A 23,847-nucleotide genomic window follows, 5' to 3' on the forward strand; every position below is an offset into this window, starting at 1 on the left:
AATCGCCCTCAATTTATTTTTTTAAGATTAGGTATGTATATGACCGTGGTATTAAATGTCATACTTGTGTTGTCTTCGAGTAACTGTTCTGAAAGCCGGGAAGAATGTAAAAAAATTATAATGATAGTTCGGTTGCGCATATTTAATTTTGTTCAAATGCACTTGCCGTACAAAACCAGGAACTTGAATGTTATTTCCTTTAAAATGGATACCGATAAGACTTTCGTCTACTGATCCACGAACATTTTTCCACGTTTGCCATCATACGAGCGTCCCAAGTCTTCGACTCCGCCATGACCGCCGGACGTCTTTACGTCCTCTCCCGGTGGATTCGAGCAGTGGCAACCCCTTCGGCGTGCCTTCTCAAAGCGGTACCGCGGCATCCTGCCTCGGCGTTTTGCCGTTATGCCAGCAGCAGACGTGCGGGAAATCCACTCGGAGTTCAAAATAGAGCCCGCAAAGACGAAGAAGATGACGACGACGACGACCCCATCATGGAGGAGGTCGAGGACAAAGTCAACGCTTTGCTTGAGTAAATTAAATTCCTAAGTGCCACGACCCCACCACTGGAGTTTATATTCAGTTGACACTATCACAACTACGACTGCGATTAATCTAGATGCATTCAACATTTTAATGTCTATTCTTTGATAGTATATTTTATAATAATAACATATTTAATTTTTAAGCGCCTTTGAAAACTCTCAAGGACACTTTAGTCACCGGATACTTTTTTTCTGCGGGTGAGCAGCGGCAGCCACACGCACCAGCGTTCACTCAACGCGGACGTAACAAAGTAAAAACAAACTAAATTTTAGTGTGCTTTTTCCCTACATTTGAAAACTTTACATGCTAATTTGACTAAGATCGTAAAAAGAGGGCTCAGGCTTACATTCCCGAATCTGTATTTCAGCCAAATGATTTTTTTTTCTTCTAGAGCGAATAGGAAAAAGAAGCTGGGGATCAAATACAACATAATGGACAGGAAAATGACACAGTCAGGCGCTCCAGAGAGGAACTTGTCTTGGGAGGCCGTGGAGACCATTAGGTGAGCTCTTTGGGGAGGACGGTAACTTGGATACGCAGCGAGCGGTAGGCAAGTCTCAGGTACCTATATCCCGACGAAGGTTCATGCACACGCAAAGTTCCTAGGTCCTTTAAAGGGCAACCGACGTCACTTTTTTGTTTTTTAACTGACATCAGAAAAACGTTTCATAGCATCTAAAATACCCAAAACACGCAGTATGATATTTTTATTCAAATGCAAAACACCAATAAAAATGACTTAAAGTGTCCAAAATCTGCAAAAAATTGAGCTGCGAATTGGGCATTTTCAGAAAGTCCCGCCCCCAGTTTGTGACGTCACGCCAAGACGTCTTGCATTGCTGGAGAATAAAAACAATGGCTTCAGATTCGGATAATATGCTTTCTTGTTACACATCCAGCTATGAATATGATTCAAATAGTTCTGAAGAGGAAAGCATACATGTTTGCAATCGATTAAAGAATTTATTCCGTGTCATTTTGAGGCATCTGGACTGCAATGTAGCGTCCCAGAACAGATGCACAAAATGGCGACCTCCTGTGGCCACCTCCGTTTCTACAGGCTGATAAATTCTTCATATGGAACTTGGACGCCCTCTTCTGGCGGCTTTTGGGTGCAACACAAAGTTTTCAGACCAAACATGTACAGCAAAATACATTGATGTGATGGAAGGACTGCTACAAAATGTCTTTTTTTTTCGGTCAGGGGCTTTCCTTTAGTGACGTCACGTACGGACTCGTCACCAACTCAAAAACAAGACTTCCTGAATATGCAGCGGGAGTCTTAAAACGTAAAATATAGCTATATGCGGTGGAATCTTAGTAAAATACGCTCAGTAGAAGTCATCTGAAGCCATTTTACAAATTATGGACACAACTTGTCCGGAGACATCGGTTGTCCTTTAAATGTATGGACCCCACAGATCTCCTGGTTCACAGAGGTCCCCCGAGCTTAAAGGTTCCTGAAAATGAGTTTCGGTTAGCCTATCTGCCAATTTAACGGGCAACTTTACATTTGCTATCAAAGTCTCCTGCTTTCAGGTATCTAAAGCGAGAAGATCCAGACGTTTGGACGGTTGAGCATTTAGCTGAAGGCTTCTCAGTCAGCTCCGCGGTAATCCGAAGGGTGCTCCGTAGCAAGTTCAGCCCGACGCTCCAGAGAAAAGCAAAGCAGGACGCCAAGGTAAGATTGTGAAATTCTGCGAATTTAAACAAATCGTAAAATTTACACACACATGAATCGAGTTGATGGGAATTTAAATTATTTGTAGTGATTTAGGTTTTTGACCAAAAATTTAATTTTTTTTTATGCCTCCGTTTACAACCGAATATGGTTTCTCGCGCAAACCTGAATGCACCACTCGACTCTTGGGCTTCCTTACGTCACTTCCTTGTCGCCTCATGACTGACGCATTATCTTCGTGTTGCGTTCCATTGTGAGCAGATGTGTTTTTATCTATCATGAGAAAAAAGTAGACATCAAATACATTGATTATATTGGGAAATGTTTCGGTTCATGGTCAAAAACCGATTTTTGACTGTAATTGTGACTGAAACAACCAGATTTCATACAGTGGTGACGACTACAGGTTCAAGTGCCCAAAGTTGTACTTTTATTTTGTGATGAATCTTGTCACTAATAGTTACAATTTTGGCCGATTCCTTATCTTAACGCGCCACGGGCACTTACTGAAACATTTTCACCCATCTGCCATCCTTGACAAAGGTAATGTCTAAGCTTCAGCGTCCAGCATTGTTATCGGGCGAGGCCGGGACATTGCCAAGCCGACCGGAGCTGCTGCGCTCGGGCCGCTCGCCACGCCAGTTCTTGCCTCCCGGAAACCTCAAAGCCGCTTTGGTTTCCATGGACGTCCAGAAGAGTGAACCCCCGATTAAATCTTCCGCACTCATTACTGGTCCAGCGATGCGGTCAAGATATCCCAAAGATCTTACCGCACCGCCGACGCCTGCGCAGGACTGCGGCTTTGTTGCCGTCGATCCGGTAGAGTTGGAAGATGAGACGTGGGATGGACGATTGTTTTCTGAGGAAGATCTTGACGACTTTCGAGATTCTAAACCTGCGCCCGCTGTACAAGTTGGGAACGATTTCTTTGATGGCAACGGACATTTTTTGTACAGAATCTGATGAGCAAAAGATGAAAAAGATCTGAATATAGCCTATCAAAAATTAAAAGTGAAATACAGTCATGGGTTGCTATCTTAATTCAGAGTTGGCTCATTTTTTTTTCATTTGATGGTTTTACAGATGGCACAAAAAGACAATAGTCAAAAGGAACAATAGAAATTTATTGGCAAACCCTAAGATAAAACTGCCTGAAATGATACAAACAGCAGCTAAAGATATTTACACATAAGCCATATTAAATTAGATGTTTTATTTTTAGACGCTCAGAAGAATGTCTTCTATTATGTTGGTTAAATAGCATCATTTGTCATTTTGAGCCCACCGTCTCAGGATTCAAAAATAGTCGAACATTTGCGAAAACTTGCGTCTGCATAAATTCTCAGTTGTGCACAAAACAGCTGAATCGAGGCAACTTAACTCTTGAATTAGTGTTTTGGTCTTTTTTATCTTCTCAAGAATGTTGAAAAAGAACTCGGGCATTGACGCTATTAGGCATACATTTTTTCAAATATGATCCACAGTGGTCCCCAACCACTGGTCCATGGACCAATAACGGTCAGCGAGTCATTTGGTACCAGGCCGCACAGAAATAAGGAATTTACACTGCAGTGAGATCTCAACTTGCAAACACCTTATCTTACAAACTTTTCATCTTACAAACGTCAATTTTCTGAAAATATACTTATAATAAGCACTATTTTCATAAGACACACCCATCACGGCTGGTGGAGTGATCTTCGGCGGAAGCACACGACCGAACAGCACCAGAGGTTAAGTTACTAACAGTCCTTATGGAAGGCGACTCTCCTTCCATAAGCCATCAACGACCATCAAAAAGGTAAATAAAACTTTATTTTACAGCACAGTTTATTTCTTTAATTACAGTCGTCATGTAATGTGCCTCTCTTTCCAAACAGCAATTCCCTTTGACCTTTGACCTCCAACGCCATTCCATCAAGCCATGAATGACCATCACAAATGTAAATAAAGTGACTTTATGATACAATGCAATGTATTTCTTCCATTACAATACAGTAGCACATTATTATCCATAGAATAAGGTATGTTGTGTGTAGTTTTAAGGCTTATTTAGTTGAAAAGTATATTTTATGGAAACCCGCGAACGGATTATTCCCATTTTAATGGTTCCCTATGATAATTGTTTTTTCGCCTTACACACTCTGTCTGGGAACCAATTAAGTTCGTAAGTTGAGGTCTCACAGTACTTCCGTTTTATATATTTTGGAATCAGAAAATAGTTTTATTTTTGGAAAAAAAGACTGGCTTTTTTTTAACCGGATGTTTTTTGGTCACATATGTTAGTGCTAAAATGAATCAGGTGAGCTCGTAAAAAAAGTTTAAAAAGACATTTTTAGTCTCTTATTTTGAAGGCATGTCAAAATGTTACCATGGCCACAGAGCATTAAAGCCAGATCAAACGTTCCTTGTGTCTTGATTCATTTTTATGTTTAGAAAATATCAGTTTTCATGGAGGACATATATTCATTCATTAATTGGATTTTTTTTTAAATCCGTTTTATCAGACGTTACCCGACATTAAAAAGGTCCATGGGGGGAAAAATAGTTGGGGACCGCTGATCGACACTACATTGCACTCAGAACATGCTAAAAACAAATATATTAAAAAAGGTGCAGTTATCTCAAGAGGCGGAGGGGAAAAAAAGATCTGAATGGGATATTACATAATGTACATGTCTCGAGAGCCCGCCCACCCATCAACTGTCAAACAAAACGGTCTTCCGTTAGCTTTGATTATTTCTGGCGAGTGAGCGATGTCACACAAAAAAAACAAAAGTTACGCCCTCATTGATCCGTTTTGTAAAAAAAATATCAGAGCGCTTTTACGAAGGCGCCGGGAACGCAGAAACAATTGCTTCCCCCCGATAGCTGGCGGGAGGTTTGTGGAATATCTCTTGAGTGTTTTGCTATCCTTCATTAATCATACATAGCGGCGGGTGCTACATTGCGACGCAAAATCGCACATGGGAACTAAATCTGTACATTTTTATTGCTATCAAACGGATGCTTGGAGAGTTGTGCTGCTTACCTACTTTGAGGGTGGAAATTCTCAAGCTTTTCCTTCCAAACTTAATTTCTCTTCACTTCCTCGCATGGATATGAGTTAAAGAGTTGCTAAGATGACAGTCGAGTGACACCGGCTTCAAAGTTGAAGCGAAAAAAAAAGTAGAGCGACAAAAAGAAGCATCTGGTCAGGAAACGCCCCTTGAGAATGATTGACATATTGCTTCTGCTGCTACTGCAACAGGTCCTTCAAAACAAAATGGTAGAAGAGTTAAGAGATTTTGTATCTGCACCTCCATTTCGAGATTAATTATCAAAGCATACAGGTGACGGTAAAGCTATTGATCAGTCACCATCTGCACCGCGTTGACGTCACCCTACCTCGTCGGAGTCATCGTGAAAGTCGATCTTTCCGTTGACTGCGTGCTCACAGTCTAGCTGCTCGTCCAAGGTGTCATCCACGCCTTCCGCCGCATTTTCGCTGGCCTGTTGCTGCAGTACCGAGTATCTGTGGACCAGGAACCTGTGGACACAAATCACATCTGACTTTTGTCGCTCACATAGAACAAACTGCCGGTAGTTGCTCGTCCAGTACAAGGTACCCGATAGCAGATGGCCAAAATCCGAATGCAGCGGCACCTCAACTTATGAACGTCTCTGATGGGTTAAAATGCATCTAAAATCATCTAACAGTCTCTTTATACGAAATGTTCAAATTATGAAACGCTTCCACAAGAAAATATTGCCTCTAGTTCTGAAAGAAATTTCAAGATACAAAGGGTAAAACGTCTCTCTCTATGAAATGTTCAAACGACGAAACGCTTCCATCGGAAAATATTGCCTCACATTACGAAATAAATTTGAAGATATGAACAGTAAAAATTACAGTACTGTATGTCAGAACGACTTTTAAGAGAGAACATGATCTAAAGATCTAAAAAACGATTCGGGGAAGACAGTTAAAAGTGAAATGATCATCATTTCTATACATTATTCCACTGTCTGAAACTCATGACAAAAAGTTAGCGGACACCCGGGCAGGCAACTTTTCAGAGTTGTCTGAAAGTTGCCTGCCCCATTTTTCACAACTTAAAACACAATAAGATGACTAATCGCAAAAAAAACAAAAAAACAAAAAACAACAACACATTGTTGATAAGTATAAAGGAGTATTTTAAATTAAGCAAGTACATACCACAAATGCTCCCTTGCTTAATTCATGGTAAATATCCCTTACTGAAGATTTTGCTCCAGTTGTTTTTTGTCATGGTGCACAATACAATGTTTGCGTTGCGTTGTCTGCTCAAAGCAACGTGGACTCCTCTTTGTAAGCGGCTTTCAAAACCCTAAAGTACACTTTTCAGTCATGGTGTAGTCCAAAGCACAAAATAGGCTTCTGATTGGCAAATGCATACTCGGCTTTGGACTACACCATGCTACACCGGCTTTGAACGGCTTTGGACTACACCATGACTGAAAAGTGTACTTGAGAGTTTTGAAAGAGCAGTCCACTTGGCTTGTAGTGGTTTGCTTTTAGCTTTTGCTTTATTGAATAAAACAAACGTTTGATTAAAAAAAACACTTTTTTTTCCCTTGAAGAAGTTGTCGGCCACCCGGGCCGAGACGTTTTGAAAGTTGTATGCCCGACGTAAAAGTTGTACGCCCCGGGCCACCGGGCAGACGCTATTTCAAACACTGATTATTCTATGTTTTTTTACATAATGCACAATTCTCATTTATTGCGCAATAACCGCAGCACATTTTTGTACAATATTCTGATCCATTTGAATGCTTTCTGATTGTGAGGGGCTTGGAACGGATTAGGGCATTTACATGGAAAACGCATCTCTACTTTAGCCAAATCTTCCCAGTTAAAAATGTCTTCCATGACCAGTTAATTTCATAAGTAGAGGTAACACTGTACAGTGGCGACAGAGAAGACTTAGAACTTTTCTTTATGTAAATATTACACTCATTTCCACTACCTGCATACTGAATTTCATTTGGATCCTGTACATGCACGCACCCAAGGAGGATGGTTCAATGGGTAGGAAACAAAAAGGGCACTCAAACCTGCCGCCGCAGACATATTTCTTGATGAAGAGGACTCCGGCGGCAATGCTCAGCAGCATGATTACTATGGTGAGCACAATGGCTACGGATGTAGAGGAGTTGCCTTTTTTCTGCAAGAAACAAAAGCACATACCTGTCAACCTCCACGGCTCAATGCCCTTACAAACTGTCGTATTTTCCCTTACAAAATACAAAATAATCATACTCCATATTTTCTTCAAACGTGTTTATTTATGTAGTTTAACATGTTATATTGTACATGTATTTCGTTATATCATTCTGTATATATTCTTAATAAATGATGAAATTGCTTAATTATTACAGTGTTCTCTATTGTATGCTATTGTGTGATTGATATGTTTTCCAGACTTTGACGTTTTTGGCGTGGCTCTTTGTATCAAAATGCGTCTTTAAATCATAGAAACCGGAGGCAGCTACTTTCACGTCTTTTTTGCAAGCAACACAATCCGAATATTCCACACCTTTCTTCGACGCTTGTATCAATCCCTGGTATCGTCCTGACTTTCGCTTTGTTCACGTGTGATCGGAAGGATGCAATGGGAAATCCCCAGGCGGCAGACGCATGCGCTCAGTAGCATCAAATTCCTCGCTTCGTTTGCAACAACAACAACAACAAAAAAACGATACAGAGATAGAGGCGAACCGCGGCGAACTCGTTTGACTTGATTGATTTGCCGTTTCGTGATAGTCAGTGTATACCGGATGGTACCATAATGGACAAATTTGCGTTTTTCCATACAGATTTTCTTGTATGTCGTACACGTCTTAAAATGCATAATAAATGTACTTTGTACGGCAAAAACGTACAGGTTGACAGGTATGAAAGCAAGAAAACAAAAACAGATGGATATTTTTGTCCAACAACACAATTGAGAGCATAAAAAACAAATCATTAACAAATTAGTTAATTAATCGGTCAATTGAGTGATTAATTAATAAAAAGCTGGAGGAAAAAGTGCAAAAAGAAAAAATAATAAAGAATATATGGGGGCGGGGAGAGTGGAACCTGTCCTCACCTGGATATCCGGTCCCAGCAGATCACTCACGCACCTCACACTCAGGTCAATTTCTTTGCGTTCAGGAATCGTACCTCCCTCACATTTATCACTCGGAATTTTCCTGTAGCTGTAAATGAAGACAATGTTTATTTGCTTTTTTTGCGACCAGTGTCAATATGAATGATTGGGACAAAGCCGAACCAAAAACCCGGTAATGTTCTCACCCTTGCGTCCGCAGCTGTTCCTCTCGGCCATGCAGACAAAACTCCAACACCTTGCCTTGCAGGTCCGGCTCCTCCACACACTCGGCCTGATTCTCTTTGCGGTAGTATCCAAAGTCGCTGAGTCAACGAAAAAAAGACGTCACAAAAAGTGACTTCAGAAACAATCTAAGTGACTAACAATTGTTCATATTCAGTGCTCGAGTATCAGTGTCGAGATTGTAGGGATCTAACTAACCCCTTTCCAAGATGGCGGTCACCACTCTGGACAGATATTCAAAAGTTAATCTTAACTCCATGAAACGCCCTCCCCTGCCCTCACCACCAACAAATTCCCCCAAAATCCAGATATAATAGTCCAACGGCACATGTAAAAGCACTCTCCATCTCTGACTTACCAGAGGAAGTCATACAAAGTGCACAGGCAAGGCGTCAGCTGCTTGTTGACCAAATAATCTCGTCCGTTCCAGCAAACGGAATCCTTACGGAGACGCTGGAATGTTTCCCTGTAGCCCAGGATGCAACCGTTGCTGGGATCGCTGATATTATCAGAGTGCGACAACCACTGCACATAATCGTCCTTCACGCCTACAGAGAATGTCAAAACAAAACAAAAAAATGACATAGGGGTCTGCTGTTCTGATTTTTAGTTTCAATGCTCTTACTGCATTTCCCCATGTGTAAAAATGTCTTTCCTGCTCTTTACGGAAAGGGGAAAACGGCAAAAACGAATACACTTGATTGCAACTCCCGACATCACTGACTATAAGCCACAATCCTCAAAGTCTGCGCGTCACAACTGTTGGGAGTGCGGCGCAAATGGTGTCCATAGTCTTCTAAAAAGACCTCACATTTTTTTAGGCAGAATGAATAACTGAATAAATCAATAAATAAAAATGAATAAAGGAATAAAATAATACATAAATAAAGGAATACACAGTGATACCTCAGCTTAAATGTAATTGGTTCCCAGAAAATGTGTGTAAGGCGAAAAGTTCGTCTGCCGAACATTTATTTACCATACGAAACCACTAAAAATTTTAATAATCTGCTTCCAAGTCCTCATAAAACATCAATTTCTACATAAGCCTTAAAACCACACAAAATATACCATATTCTATGTATGATAAATGTGCTATGGTATTGTCATTAAAGAAATAAACAGTACAGTATAATAAAGTTATTTTGACCATTGTGATGGTCGATGTAGTTGCCTCTTGATGATATCCAAGCAAAGTTGCCATGCTTTCTCGGCGATAATACCCTCATACACACTGTCCCATGCTAGCTGTTTTTTGTTAATCCAAATCAACAGAAGTGTTTCAACCTCTTCTATTGTCTGAGACCGTTGCTTGGACAACACAGAAACAACCTTACCCACACGTAGCAACGGTTGACTTAGCATACTGGTACTGGGACGCTAAATCACACAAACGCACACCTTGTTCGTGTTTTTCGATGATCTCCTTCTGCTCGACCGTTATTTTCTTTTCTGTGTTCTTTGTCTTAACACTAGCCTGTAGTGGGGTCTTTTTCGGTCCCATAATAGGAAAAGTACTCCACTCGATAACAAACCAGGTCTGCACTCAAATAATGTGGGTGTGGAAAACTAGTCCGCCAGTGTGGTTTGGTTCGTCCGCGGAAAACTATTTCATATGCCAAGATTATATTCTGACAAATTTAATGTTCATAAGGCAAAAAGTTCATGAGCTAAACCGTTTGTAAGCCGAAGTATCACTGTATATACATAAATAAACAACTAGATAAATACAGTGTAAATAACTACATAACAATCCATCCATCCATTTTCTGTTCCGCTTATTCCTCATTAGGGTCGCGGGGGGTGCTGGAGCCTGTCTCAGCTGTCTTCGGGCGCGAGGCGGGGGACACCCTGAATTGGTTGCCAGCCAATCGCAGACTACATAACCACATACATTAATAAATAAATGAATACATCAATACAGGAAAATACATAAATAAAGGAATAAAAGAATACATAAATAAAAGTTGGTAGCAATGTGTAAGCTCTCAGTCGTACAGGAGGTGGTCCATCAATGAAAAGGTTTCTTCAGCCATCTGTACTATATCTATATAAATTTGGGGAAGCCATTCGAATGGTTCATCCCCTCTCACATATCACATATAGAGCGCACAACAAATTGATGAACAACTAGTTTTCAAATTTGAAGTAAAAAATAATGACTGTTATTGTGGTTCACATGAGACATTTTTTTTCTGTGGACTTTAGCATCTAGGAATTTCACTAGTTTGATTTGATTTCTTGGCCCGAATAAAATGATGTGGCCGGCCAAATTTGACCCCCGGGCCTGACTTTGACACCTGTGTCCTAAATTGAGCCCGTGGGTGAATTTCATGAGATGCAGCAAGTTAAAAGCGGCATTGCTTTGGCGAAGCAGTGTATGTTAAAATAATTCCTTCTAATTGTTATTTATTTCATAGATGTATGAACATCGCTAGTCAATCCCATGACCGGTAGCTTCTTCTACTAGAAGTAGAAGAAGTATATATGTTGGCTAATGCTAAATGTCATTTACAGTGCACCGGTCCCACATCGTAACATTGGAAACACACAACCGGAAACGCCGCACCCCACCCATACGTGGTCCGCAGTACCTAGACTCCATCGTGTTGCCACTTACAGTCTCGGGTAATGAGATCCCGGAAGTCAATGGTGGTGGAGATCCATTGCTGGTTTAAGATGCTCGTTTTGTAGCCCCAGATGCTAACGTTCATGGAGCGGGCGCCCGGTTCAGACGCCAGCCCCGTGAAGAAAATGGGTTCCTTGGTGAACTTGTACGTGTGCCAGCATTGTCCTTCATCTGTAGAGAACCTGTCGGGATCACCAGAGAGTCGACAAAGTCAGAAAACGTAAACGAAGCAATATTTTGTTAGCTAATTTCCAAAATGTGTTTGAGTGAGGTGACTCGGAAACATAATAGCAGTCAATTTTTAATAGCACGATTTTCCAGAAGAGATGTGCTACTTTTCACTCATTGATTATATTTCTACTGCGTCAATATTTGGGTGAAGGTTGAAATTCGGTTTTGGGAGAAACCATTTACATGTGCAACTGTCATCAATTGGGATATCTTGAGCTAAACAGGCGTCATGGGAGAACGTCATAACTCATTTCCAACCATCAATAAAACATATTAAAGTCGCTCGCCACTGTAATAAAGCTGTTGGTTTCCTCCTTCCAAAAGAGTGATTCGCCGCCGTGCTGCATCGAAGTTGACCTCCATTTTGTGTAGACACATAACTTACAGATGCGCACCAAAATGTTGGTCTTGTTATTGATTGAAGGACAAAAAAAAAAAAAAAAAAATCAAGGAATAGAGTTTATCCACGTGAGTCTCACAGGGCACACAGCAATGTAAGATGGCCGCCGGTGGCTTCACTTCTTGCTAGGCAAGTAAGCGGTGTTGCCCTGCTTACTTCCTGCACTACTAAATAGGTAGATAAATAGCTAGCTAGATATACATAGATAGACAGACAGATAGCCAAATTAACATTAAGATTCCTTGAAAATAGAGGTTGTATGTAACACAAAACAATGTTCTTTTCAAAGAAGCAAGTTCAATTGTGTTTATATGACAAACTATTTGGGCTAGCAAATGGTTTACCCAGGGGTCCTATACGGGTTTGTGAATACCCGACAAATAGGGTGATATTTCGGTCTTTGAAAACCTGAATACAGTGAGACCTCAACTTACAAACACCTTATCTTACAAACTTTTCGTCTTACAAACGTCAAATTTATGAAAATTAAACCTTATAATAAGCACTATTTTCATAATACACACCCACCACCGCTGGCGGAGTGATCTTCGGCGGAAGCACACGACCGAACAGCACCAGAGGTTAAGTTACCAACAGTCCTTATGGAAGGTGACTCTCCTTCCATAAGCCGTCAACGACCATCAAAAAGGTAAATAAAACTTTATTTTACAGCACAGTTTATTTCTTTAATTACAGTCCTCATGTAATGCGCCTCTGTTTCCAAACAGCAATTCCCTTTGACCTCAGACGCCATTCCATCAAGCCATAAATGACCATCACAAATGTAAATAAAGTGACTTTATGATACAATGCAGTGTATTTCTTTCATTACAATACAATAGTACATTTATTATACATAGAATAAGGTATGTTGTGTGTAGTTTTAAGGCTTATTTAGTTGATTTGAGTAAATTTTATGGAAACCCGGGAACGGATTATTCCCATTTTAATGGTTTCCTATGGGATTTTTTTTTGAGATACACACTTTTCACCTTACACACGCTGTCTGGGAACCAATTAAGTTTGTAAGTTGAGGTCTCACTGTATATCTATAAAATTTGGAACGAGCAACAGATCCCTTTAGATGGAAACGGCGCAGAATTTTGGATTTTAAGTAGGAGGCAAAGATAATAGGGGGAGGGGGCGTTGCTCGAGCCCCCGATGGCACGTGAAGAGCATGAGAAAAGAACGCTTACTTGATCTCGTCGACCGGTTCATCGGGGCTGTGCGCCACGGCTACCAGCAGCCCACCCGAGTCCAGAATAGCGTAATGGTGTGGCCCATCCAGAGCCTTCATCCACGTGTAGCCGCCGTCATCGGACACAAACACGTCGGGGGTCGTCACAGAGACATCGTCGCCGACGCTCCCTGCCAAGATCGGGGGGATGGGTATACACGTTCACTGTGACAAATGAATTTAAAAAAAAGTGTCACAGAGAGTGATTTGAAAAATTCTAATTACCATGGGCTAATATCAACCCTACAGCGTTTGGTTCGCTGAGGGGCAGCATGGGGACGTTGAGCCTCATCGCGGTGCTGTATGTTGCAAGAATGTGGAGAGCGCACTGTTCGGACACAGAGACAAAGTTTAGTACATGTGCAGCACCTGGAGCAAACAAACAAACAAATAAATAAACGGAGAAGTAAATAAATGTGCTGATCAATCTAGTGTGTGCACCTTGGCCACTTGGGACCAATATCATACATGCTGTTAGTAGACCGTTTTGGCGATATAATAGTAGAAGAAGTACTGTCATGTGTAACCCCAGCTTCGACTGTAGCATCTTATGTGGGTGTGCCTTATATTTGCAAAACGTTGATATATTTCTTTATTCTATTTGGAAAATGTTTTTTCATTTATTGAAGGTACGCCTTATAGTCCGCTGTGCCTTATATATGGAAAAAATGTGAAATTTTTTTGAAAATACACCACTCGTTGGGGTGTGTCTTGTACTCTGGTGCACCTTATACACCAGAAAATACGGTACATTGTAATTTATATAGCAGCGCACAGCCTTAAGCATACCAAAAATGTTTGTCTCGTTATCAACAGGAAGACAAAAAATAAAGGAATCATTTATCCAACATTTATACACATGGTGTACGGCAGGGGCGTCAAAGTCATTTTTTGCCGCGGGCCACATTGTAGTTATGGTTTCCTCTCGAGGGCCATTATGAATTTGGGGAACCCATTACAATGTTTAAATCCCTTCAAATATTACATATAGAGCACACAGCAAATTAATGAATAACTCCTTTTCAAATCTGAAGTCAAGAATAATGACTTTTATTGTGGTTGACATCCAAAAATATGAAATTTTGGCTCAGATTTTAGCAATCATCATGGAATTTAACAAGTTTGATTTGCTTCCGCGGGCCGAAAAAAATGATGGTACGGGCCGGATTTGGCCCGCGGGCCTTGACTTTGACACCTGTGGTGTACGGCAATGTAAGATGGCCGCCGGTGGCTTCACCTCTTGCTAGGAGAGTTAACGGCATCACCGCGCATACCTTATTGTACGCGAAAAAAAAAATCAATCAATAAATAAAAGAGATTCCACACAAAGTTTCTTAAAGTCACATTATACAGTCCTCAGTGAAATGGACCCGCAACAGGCGTACGTGTAGCGTTTGAGAGCGGATTTGTGATGCAGTACCTGCGGTCGCCAAGTGTGGTAGCTGCACGGGAAGAAGTATTTTTCTGCATAAAACTTTTGTGTGTGAAACTTTTTTTTTTTCAACGTGTTTTTCTTTCCATATAATTTGATATAATTATTTGTTTCGATATCCACTGCTGTCTTTTGATTTGACTTTTGGGAAAACGTTTTATGTTTAGACGCCGAGTCATTCTTTTACACTTTTGCAAGGAGTCTGAACTTCTGCTATAATTGTTGCCTCACCTCTTCCGGTCGCTCGTCTTTTGAGTCGCACTTGTTGATGGCGGGCTTGCGCAGGGGGGCCCATTCTCCTCCCATGTTATGTGTCATCACTGACCTCACAGTTTTGTCTGCAACAGCATGTAAGCATTTCGGTTACTGACTCAATTCTGGATGGGGCCTAAGAATTAAATCCAACTCCCCCCATCGCCAAACACTCTCAAAAATATCCAATGTCAATTCATATTTTCCCCTTTCACTAATAGAAAAAGCAGATGGCAATGACATTCAAAACAAGTGTTTTGTTTTTGATTGATGCTAATGCCAAACAAGCTTTGAACCCCCCACCTCCCAATGTTAGCTTGCATCAACGTCCAGAGCAATCATAGAATATTTGGACTGGCTTTCAAAAAAGTACTTTACGTCGGGGGAGGTGGATGTTCCTTTTTTTGTCAAATCCTTTGCAATGCCCTCCTCAGAATTTCAAAGCTCAGCAATCGTAAAAACACCTTACAGAACATTTCCGCCCAGGTGGCCGACAACTTTTTCAAGAGAAAAAAAAAAAAAAAAAAAAAAAAGATTTTTTTTTTTCAAATCAAACGTTTGCTTTATTACAATTTCAAAATTTTCGTTCGGTTTGGAAATTTCGGAATTTCGGGTTGTTTGGCAATTTGCATACTCAGCAGCCAATCAGAAGCCTGCATCGAATAACTTCGTGCTTGCGGGTGCATTCGCATATCATTTTCCAAAGTAGATGCACAGAGAACACAGGAAAAATGGATATGTGGTTAGGAATCAAGTCAAAACCTCAGCCCCGGGAGAAAGATTCTAAAGAAGCTAACAAAATTTATGATGCTACAAAACGTAATCATACTTTAAAAGCATGGTGGAAAGAGGAGTTCAGTTCACGTGGGTTGTAGCAGACAACGTAACGAAATCATTGCATTGTGCAACATGCCGAACAGTGTATGGACAAACGACAACTGGAGCAAAATCATCAGCAAGGGATATTTACCATAAATTAAGCAAGGGAGAATTTGTGGTAAGTACATCAATTACTTAATTTTAAAGTGCTGTTCTGTTATATATTCTGATTATCAATCCTGAATATTTTGCAACAATGTTTTTTTTTGCGATTAGTCATCTTGTTGTGTTTCAAGTTGTGAAAAATGGGGCAGGCAACTTTAGGGCATTCAACTGCATTTTTCCCAGATGGCTTTTATTCTGGAAAATACCTTTATTCTCTGGCCACGTTTGTCATCAATTGACAATTGACTTACGGTGCGACACCCGGGCAAAAACCACGCACTCGCCCTTTTGTCCTTCATGTTTATGCCTCTGACCATCCAGTATAGTGTCGCTTTGTATATTTATGAATGAGTTATTTTGTTGATTCTTTTTCCAGATACCATTCGGCTACGGAACCTTATTTGAGAACCGCTGGTCAAAGGCACGTGGGCAGACGTACCTTCAGACAGTGTGGTGGTGATAAAAACCCCTCGCAGGGAAGTGATGTTGGTGAAATCGGACTCGCCCCCCGTGGTGGTGTAGAGGTGCCGCTCCAGCGACTTGGAGAAAACAGTGCCGCGGTCATCCGACACGTAAATGGTTCCGACGCCATCATCTGAGCAAACAGGCGACGATGGCATCACGATCTTCGGCCGAATCGAGGCAGGCGATTGAACTGACCCTCCGGATCGTCGACGTGCATGAAGACCATGTCGCTGCTGGCTCCCAAGATGGAGTAGAACTGATTGGGACCGATGGTCGGCAACTGAGCCATGTTCCAGGTATCGCCCTGGTCTACCGACACGTGGATCCTCCTCTCGGTAGCCTAAATAAACAAACACGTAAATAAAGGTCTTTAAAGCCCCGAAAAGGTAATCTATTCAGATGACCGCTTTTAAGTTTCAAATTTAATTTCAATGAAATCACGGCATCAAGATGGATTAAAAAAAACAAACAATAATCATATTGATGACTGTGTTGACTAAAAATTGATTGAGCTTTAAAATTGATTGCGAAATGATTTTGGGACTTTGCCAGTGACTGCTGTATATCCGCTATTGCCTCATTTTTAAAATAAGTCAGGAAATAAACATGCATGAAATAACACTATCGAGGTGTATTTTTTTTAAATGAGAACCAAATAGATTACTGTGTTGACTAAAATCGATTGGGCTTTAAAATTGATTGCACATTTATTTTTTTGGACTTTGTATTTGCCAATGGAAATAATTATGTCAAGGAACCAACAACAGACATGGGCGTGACGACGATCAACATTTTTGAAACTGAGCTACTTCTTGGGCTACTGATTATTTCTTTGCAAGAGATACTCCTTGTTTATATACTTTGAAATTATGAGATTTTTTTTCTAATAGATATATACGTATACAGACCCCCCGCCCTCCCGCAACATGTCAGTCATACATAATTTAGAGCAGTAGGTCAAAAAACATTTCAATCTTCCATCCGTGAATTCAACACCAGGAAGCATCTACAAATCCAACTTGTTATTGTTATTATTATTATTTTGGAAATGGTCAAACATTTTATAAACACAACACTTTACTTTTATTTTGCCACAAACCAACCTTGCCCGTCATCACAGAAGCAAAGATGAAGCGACCGCCGATGCCGAAGGAGAAGATCTTGTTGGCGACGGTCTTGATGTTTTCCCCAAAATCAGTCGTCCTCCTGATTTCCAGTGCTCCACGGTCACCTGAGGGAACACAAGGAGGGCAGGGGGGGGGGCAGTTTACAAAAATCGCAAGCGAGCAACAGTTAGGATCTCGTGAATCATTTGGAACACTTACTACAGGATCCATTGGGGTTTGTTAAAAAAAAGATGGCATTTTTCGTCCCCCTGGAATGAAAGGAACGTTCTTTTCATTTGTGCATGATGAACAAAAATGGGGTACAGCAAAGGCAAGGATAATGATTTGGTGTTTATTTAGAACACAGGTCGGCAATACAAAAATATTGAAAGTGCCATTTTGGATGGGAAAAAACAGAAACAAATGTTTCTGGACGTACAACAAATTAAAGGACAACCGACGCCTCCGGACAAGTTGTGTCCATAATTTGTAAAATCGCTTCAAATGACTTCTACTGAGTGTATTTTACAAAGAGTCCACCGCATATAGCTATATTTTATGTTTTAAGACTGGCGCTGAATATCCCGGAAGTCTTGGTTTTGAGTTGGTGACGAGTCCTTACGTCACGTCACGGAAGGAACACCCCTGACCGAGAAAGGACGTACTGTCGCAGTCCTTTCATCACCTCAATGCATTTTGCGGTACTTTGTTTGGTCTGAAAACTTCGTGTTGATCCGTGTTGATGGCGAAATTAGAAGGAAAACACAGAAATAACGTGATGGTGAGTCGTTGTGTGTTACACCGAACAATTATTTGATATTCGCTGACCAAAATGCCAAAGAGAAAAATCAGCCCCTTTCCACGGAGCTTTGTCGCCATCTTGTGGGTTCTACATTTCTCTCCAGATGCCTCAAAATGACACAAAATAAATTCTTTAATCGATTGCAAACATATATGCTTTCCTCTTCAGAACTATTTGAATCATATTCATAACTGGATGAGTAACAAGAAAGCATTTTTTTCCGAATCTGAAGCCATTGTTTTGATTCTCGAGCAAGGCAAGATGTCTTGGCGTGACACCACGAACAAGGGGGCGGGACCTTCTGAACTGGCCACTTCCGGTTTCAAATGGAGTTTTTAGACACTTAGTCATTTTTATTGGTGTTTTGCATTTGACTAAAAATATCATCGTGCATGTTTTGGGTATTTTAGATGCTATAAAACGTTTTTCTGATGTTAGCTAGGAAACAAAAAAGTGATGTCGGTTGTCCTTTAAAAGGCAACACACACTTTGTGTATGTAGATTAGCTATATTAGCCTACTATCAAAATGACTAAATTGGCTACAAATACACAATGAGCCTTCCCGATTAAACGTTTTCCCCTGCACTGCATCTTGTAGAGCAGGGATGACTAACTTTTTTTGAACAAAGATGTATTTTATAATAATAATAATACATTACATTTTAAGCGCCTTTCAAATCTCTCAAGGACACTACAGCCACAGACAAGCATAGGGACTATAATAATTAAAATATCATCATAAATACAATACAATAAATAATATACAATTATAAATAGAAACGAGAGAGAGGGCTACACAGAAAATGCAATTTTAAATAGGTGGGTTTTGAGATGGGACTTGAAGGTGGGAAGAGAATCGATGTTATGAATGTTGGGAGGAAGTGAGTTCCTAAGTTTGGGGGCAGAGCAGCTGAAGGCTCTGTCACTCATCGTGCTGAGACGGGTGGGGGGGCACAAAGGCGGAGGGAGGAAGAGGATCTGAAGGAACGAGAGGGAATACAAATTTGAAGAAGGTCAAATAGATATGGGGGGGCAAGGTTATGGATAGCTTTAAATGTATAAAGAAGAATTTTGATTGTATACGTATTTGATTTTTCGATTTAAGACCCAACCGCACACTCACACTGACGCACGCATGCTGTAATGAGCGACAGTCATAACAGCGGCGAATATGAACGAGGCCAGGGACGTATGTTAACTTTTGTAGCTAAGCTGTACCGTTTTAAAATGCTTCGGATGGGGATTTGTTTGCCACCTTCCTTCGGCGAATCGGACGCGTAAGGTTGATTCTTCTTACAACAGGCACCTGTCTGGCATCCCGCCATGTTAATTGAATCATGTGTCGCAAGGCTATGACGCAAATCTTCATCGACAGAAATGTTTGAAATGTTATATTTATTCGATGTATTTTTACACCACTGGAAAATGTTAAAGGACAACCGACGTCTCCGGACAAGTTTTGTCCATAATTCAGGAAGTCTTGTTTTAGAGTTGGTGACGAGTTCGTACGTGATGTCATGAAAGGACCGCCCCCTGACCATAAAAAAGACGCATTGTAGTATCCTTCCATCATGTGAATGTATTTTGCTGTACATGTTTGGTCTGAGAACCGTGTTGCACCCAAAAGCCACCAGAAGAGGGAGTCCAAGCTCCATATAAGGAATTTATCAGCCTGTGGAAGCGGAGGTGGCCACTGGAGGTCACCATTTTGTGCCTCTTTTCTGGTGATCCATTGTTGCCCCAATGTTGCCTCAAAATGTCATGGAATAAATTCTTTAATCGATTGCAAACATGTATGCTTTCCTCTTCAGAACTATTTGAATCATATTCATAACTGGATGTGTAACAAGAAAGCATATTCTCCGAATCTGAAGCCATTGTTTGGATTCTCCAGCAATGCAAGACGTCTTGGTGTGATGTCACGAACTGGGGGCGGGACTTTGTGAAAATGCCCAATTTGCAGCTCAATTTTTTTGCAGATTTTGAACACTTTAAGGCATTTTTATTGGTGCATTTGACTAAAATATCATACTGCGTGTGTTGGGTATTTTAGATGCTATCAAACGTTTTTCTGATGTCAGTTAAAAAACAAAAAAGTGACGTCGATTGTCCTTTAAGAATGTTTGTCCTCCTACAGAAACAATAATTTCACCCAAAAAATGTTTTCGTCCTTTTCCATTTTTTAACATATTAAAAAGAGCCCCCAATTCCTCAATATTTGTTTTTGATGGAAGCTGGCCTGACAATGGCTTGACTGGTCGCAGCATTCGAATACCCGGCTTAAAATCGTACACACGCGACTATCAATGTTACTTTGGCGACAGGTAAACACGCAACGAAGTGCCTCAGGGACAACAAGGAGAGTCTGCTTGCCAAGCGGCTTTTGACAACAAAGGTGGAGCGATGAGGAAAAGACCCTGGGGAATTAATTGATGGGAATGTGTTTGTCTCGTGTCAGCGTTAGGGAGTCATCGGACATGACCTCTATCTCAGATATCAACACCCCTCGGAGTGTGTATAGAACACAGGTGTCAAAGTCAAGGCCTGTCACAATATTTTATTCGGCCTGCGGAAGCAAATCAAACTTGTGAAATTACATGATGCTTATTAAAGTGCGAACCAAAATTTGAAATTGTACCACGTAAACCACAATCTTCTTCTTTTCCTTTCGGCTTTTGCCGTCAAGGGGTCGCCACAGCGAATCGGTGTCCCCCATCTTCAGAGGTTTTATTCGTATGTTTGTTTTGGCCAAGCTTTTATGTCGGATGCCCTTCCTGACACAACCATTATTTTTGATATACAGCGATACGTCAGCTTACAAACTTAACTGGTTCCCAGTAAGTGTGTGTAAGGCGAAAAGTGTGTCTTCTAAACATTAATTTTCCATAGGAAACCATTAAAAATGAGAATAATCCGTTTCGGTCCCAATAAAACATTTTTCTACTAAATAAGTCTTAAAACTACACAAAATATGCCTAAATGAGCTATTGTATTGTAATTACAGAAATAAACTCTACAGTATAATATAGTCGTTTTATTTACCTTTGTGATGGTCGTTGATGTAGTTGCCTGATATTCGAGTGAAATTGCCGCGTTTTCTCTGTGATAATATCCTCACTAAAACGGTCCTGTGAGCTGCTTTTCGTTAATCCAAATCAACAGAAGTTTTTCAACCTCTTCTATTGCCTGATACCATTGCTTAGACAACAGAAACACCCTTAGCCACACGTAGAAATGGTTGACTTAGCATACTGGTACCGGGACGCTAGATCACACAAATGTACACCTCGTTCGTGTTTCTCGGTGATCGCCTTCTTCTACTCGACTGTAATTTTGTTTTGTGTCCTCTTCGGCTGAACACTAGCCTGTGGTGGGATCTTTTTCGGCCCCAAAAAAACAAAAGTATCCACTCGATACCAAGCCATGTATGCCACGTATGCACTCAGAGAAAGGGGTGTGAAAAAGTAGTCCGGCAGCCACGGTGGCGCTGTTCGGCCGTGTGGTTTGGTGTTCTTCCGCCAGCCATTGTAGCGCTCCGTGTGTTTCCCAAAAACTAGTTTGTATGCCATGATTATATTCTCGCGAATTTAATGTTCATAAGGCGAAAAGTTCGTTAGCTAAAGCGTTCGTAAACCGAGGTGTCACTGTATTCTAATTTGAAAACTCATTCTTCATTAATTTGTTGTGCGCCCAAAACTTTGTTTGACACCCTTGGTAGAGAACAAGGGTGTCAAACTCGCTTATTGCAACGCGCTACACTGTAGTTACGGTTTCCTCTTGAGGGTCATTATGAATTTGGGGAAGCCATTAGAATGTTTCAAATTGATGAATGACTAGTTTTCAAATCAGAAGACAAGCATAATGACTTATTGCGGTTTACAGACGATAAACAGGTTTGCTTTGGTTTTGTGGGCCGAATAAATGATGGGCGCCCCAGAATTGGCCCCCTGCGCTTTGACACCGTGATATAGAAGAACGCTTTAGAAATCATTGCACAACTATCTGATGATTGAATGGTGAATTAAAATTGTTGCTTATTATGAAGGACTTTTTCAATGTCTTGCATCATGGCGGTTTGCGTGGCAACCGGGTCGGTTTGTTGGTTAACTGCCTATAAGCAGTTTTGAAAACAGGTATCTGCAAGCCAGCGTTTTGAAGACAATTGGCAAACTAAACCGCCATAGTGCAACGCTTCGCAGTTGCCCGTGCCAAGGCAAAAGAGCAGCTATGCTCATGTCAGACGAATTTCTTTGCGATGGACGATCAACAAATGATTGATGGTTGTCAAAATGATTGAAGTGAGATATCCTGAGCAGTTTCCACAGTCGAAGACTTGCCAGGTGTAACTAATAGAATGCACGTTTTGAATCGACATAGTTATTGAGCGGATGCTAAAGCTAATTACATTGTTAGCAGGGGCGTGGCGGCCAATGGGAATTTTGAGAGTTGCCTGACTGGCTTGTCCATTTCCACTTTGTTCTCTGAAAGTGTTCGGTTGAAGCACAAAGTGCCCTCCCTCCACATGTGTCTACCAATGGGGGTGTCATCTACTTTTCCATAAGTGACCCTAAAATTCTGGTATTGGGGGTCAATGTCATAAATGGAGAGCAGATTTGCCCCCAAAAATCTGAATTGGGATTCAACAATTGTTTCAGTTAGTATCACGATGGTACTCAAATATATATCTCTTAATTTATTGAATATGGGATTTTAAATTGTTAGCCACCTAAAGTGATGTGGCGGCACAGATCTGGACTTTGACACCAGTGCCTTATATTGTTGCCGTTTTTATTCGTTTTAACATTTATTTTCTTTTACATTTTTTTGTTTTCGTTTTTTTTATTTTTACTGTTGCTGTTCGCGGCAGGGTTCATCCCACTTCACTGTAACTCCACTTTTATACTGAGGCTTTATGACAACAGGCCGGTTCCTCACCATTTCACCATACAGACCATGTTGTGGATCTTGATCCATTTGAGGCCAAAATCTTTGGTCACCCACAGCTCTCTCTGAGGAGAAAAATAAATAAATAAGGACACAAACGAGTAGGGTGAGCGGTTGAGGAGTCAAGCCGTTTGGCGTTGTCGAGCCGAAAACCGAATAAAACTAGGACGGTGTTAATAAATGTATTCTGTGTCAACACTTGACTGATTATTGACGAACAGGAGCGATTACTGCAATAAAACACAGACAAAGAAGGTAGGTCAGCTGTCCCGAGTTCAACTTTGCATGTGGTCAATTTGAATCCAGTGAGCATACATACAGTACGACTGTACATATACAGGTATCATCCGACTTACGACTGGATTCTGATCCGACCAAATGGTCGCAAGTCAAAATAGTCGTAAGTCGAAATCCATTCAAAACGTTGAATAGAGACTCAATGCTAAATGACTTGCAAATGACCTGATTCGGATGACATGTGGGCGGGCGGGAGTGGGTCTGGGTCGCCAGTGTTCGACAGATTGCCCTCTCCCTGGCCTTACCCTGCTCTCCGCGCAGCCCAACCCAGCGGTTGTTTGCGGCGACTACGTGCCAAACCCACCACCACGCTGCGAAGCAGAACAAACTGTCGCAAAGAGGCGGCGGCTGTGGGCCCGACGCGGCGTTCTCGGCGCCCGAGCACCGACGCCCACCCGCCGACGCCCACCCGCCGACGCCCACCTGCCGACGCCCACCCGTCTTGGCTCGAGTCCTGGCAATGCCGCGGCCGGCGTCGGTG

General features: G+C 41.3%; 2 protein-coding genes across 2 annotated transcripts in view; one reads left to right on the forward strand and one right to left on the reverse strand.

Moving 5' to 3' along the window:
- ngrn (neugrin, neurite outgrowth associated) lies at positions 1-4,555 on the forward strand. The gene is made up of 4 exons (XM_089006704.1): positions 1-532; positions 938-1,048; positions 2,086-2,227; positions 2,771-4,555. The coding sequence occupies exons 1-4, from the start codon at positions 294-296 to the stop codon at positions 3,188-3,190; spliced, it is 912 nt and encodes a 303-aa protein (XP_088862830.1). The 5' UTR covers positions 1-293; the 3' UTR covers positions 3,191-4,555.
- sort1b (sortilin 1b) overlaps positions 3,331-23,847 on the reverse strand; it is a 27,256-nt gene continuing 6,739 nt past the window's right edge. Inside the window, exons 6-20 of the mRNA XM_089006656.1 lie at positions 23,061-23,134; positions 17,542-17,591; positions 17,320-17,447; positions 16,412-16,556; positions 16,191-16,346; positions 14,747-14,853; positions 13,309-13,411; positions 13,043-13,214; positions 11,207-11,397; positions 8,945-9,134; positions 8,550-8,666; positions 8,344-8,452; positions 7,307-7,416; positions 5,615-5,756; positions 3,331-5,480 (exon numbers count right to left, since the gene is read on the reverse strand). Coding sequence (XP_088862782.1) covers positions 5,466-5,480; positions 5,615-5,756; positions 7,307-7,416; positions 8,344-8,452; positions 8,550-8,666; positions 8,945-9,134; positions 11,207-11,397; positions 13,043-13,214; positions 13,309-13,411; positions 14,747-14,853; positions 16,191-16,346; positions 16,412-16,556; positions 17,320-17,447; positions 17,542-17,591; positions 23,061-23,134 — 1,809 coding nt within the window. The 3' untranslated portion in view covers positions 3,331-5,465. The remainder of the gene's footprint in view (positions 5,481-5,614; positions 5,757-7,306; positions 7,417-8,343; positions 8,453-8,549; positions 8,667-8,944; positions 9,135-11,206; positions 11,398-13,042; positions 13,215-13,308; positions 13,412-14,746; positions 14,854-16,190; positions 16,347-16,411; positions 16,557-17,319; positions 17,448-17,541; positions 17,592-23,060; positions 23,135-23,847) is intronic.

This window comes from Hippocampus bargibanti, linkage group LG01, assembly GCF_051943395.1.
Source record: "Hippocampus bargibanti isolate YZ-2025 linkage group LG01, ASM5194339v1, whole genome shotgun sequence".
Lineage (NCBI taxonomy): Eukaryota > Metazoa > Chordata > Actinopteri > Syngnathiformes > Syngnathidae > Hippocampus > Hippocampus bargibanti.

Coding starts and splice junctions, on each gene's coding strand:
- ngrn (XM_089006704.1), top strand. CDS start 294: ATGACCGCCGGACGTCTTTACGTCCTCTCCCGGTGGATTCGAGCAGTG. Junction 1,049..2,085: donor GAGGCCGTGGAGACCATTAG/GTGAGCTCTTTG, acceptor TCCTGCTTTCAG/GTATCTAAAGCGAGAAGATC. Junction 2,228..2,770: donor AAGCAAAGCAGGACGCCAAG/GTAAGATTGTGA, acceptor TCCTTGACAAAG/GTAATGTCTAAGCTTCAGCG.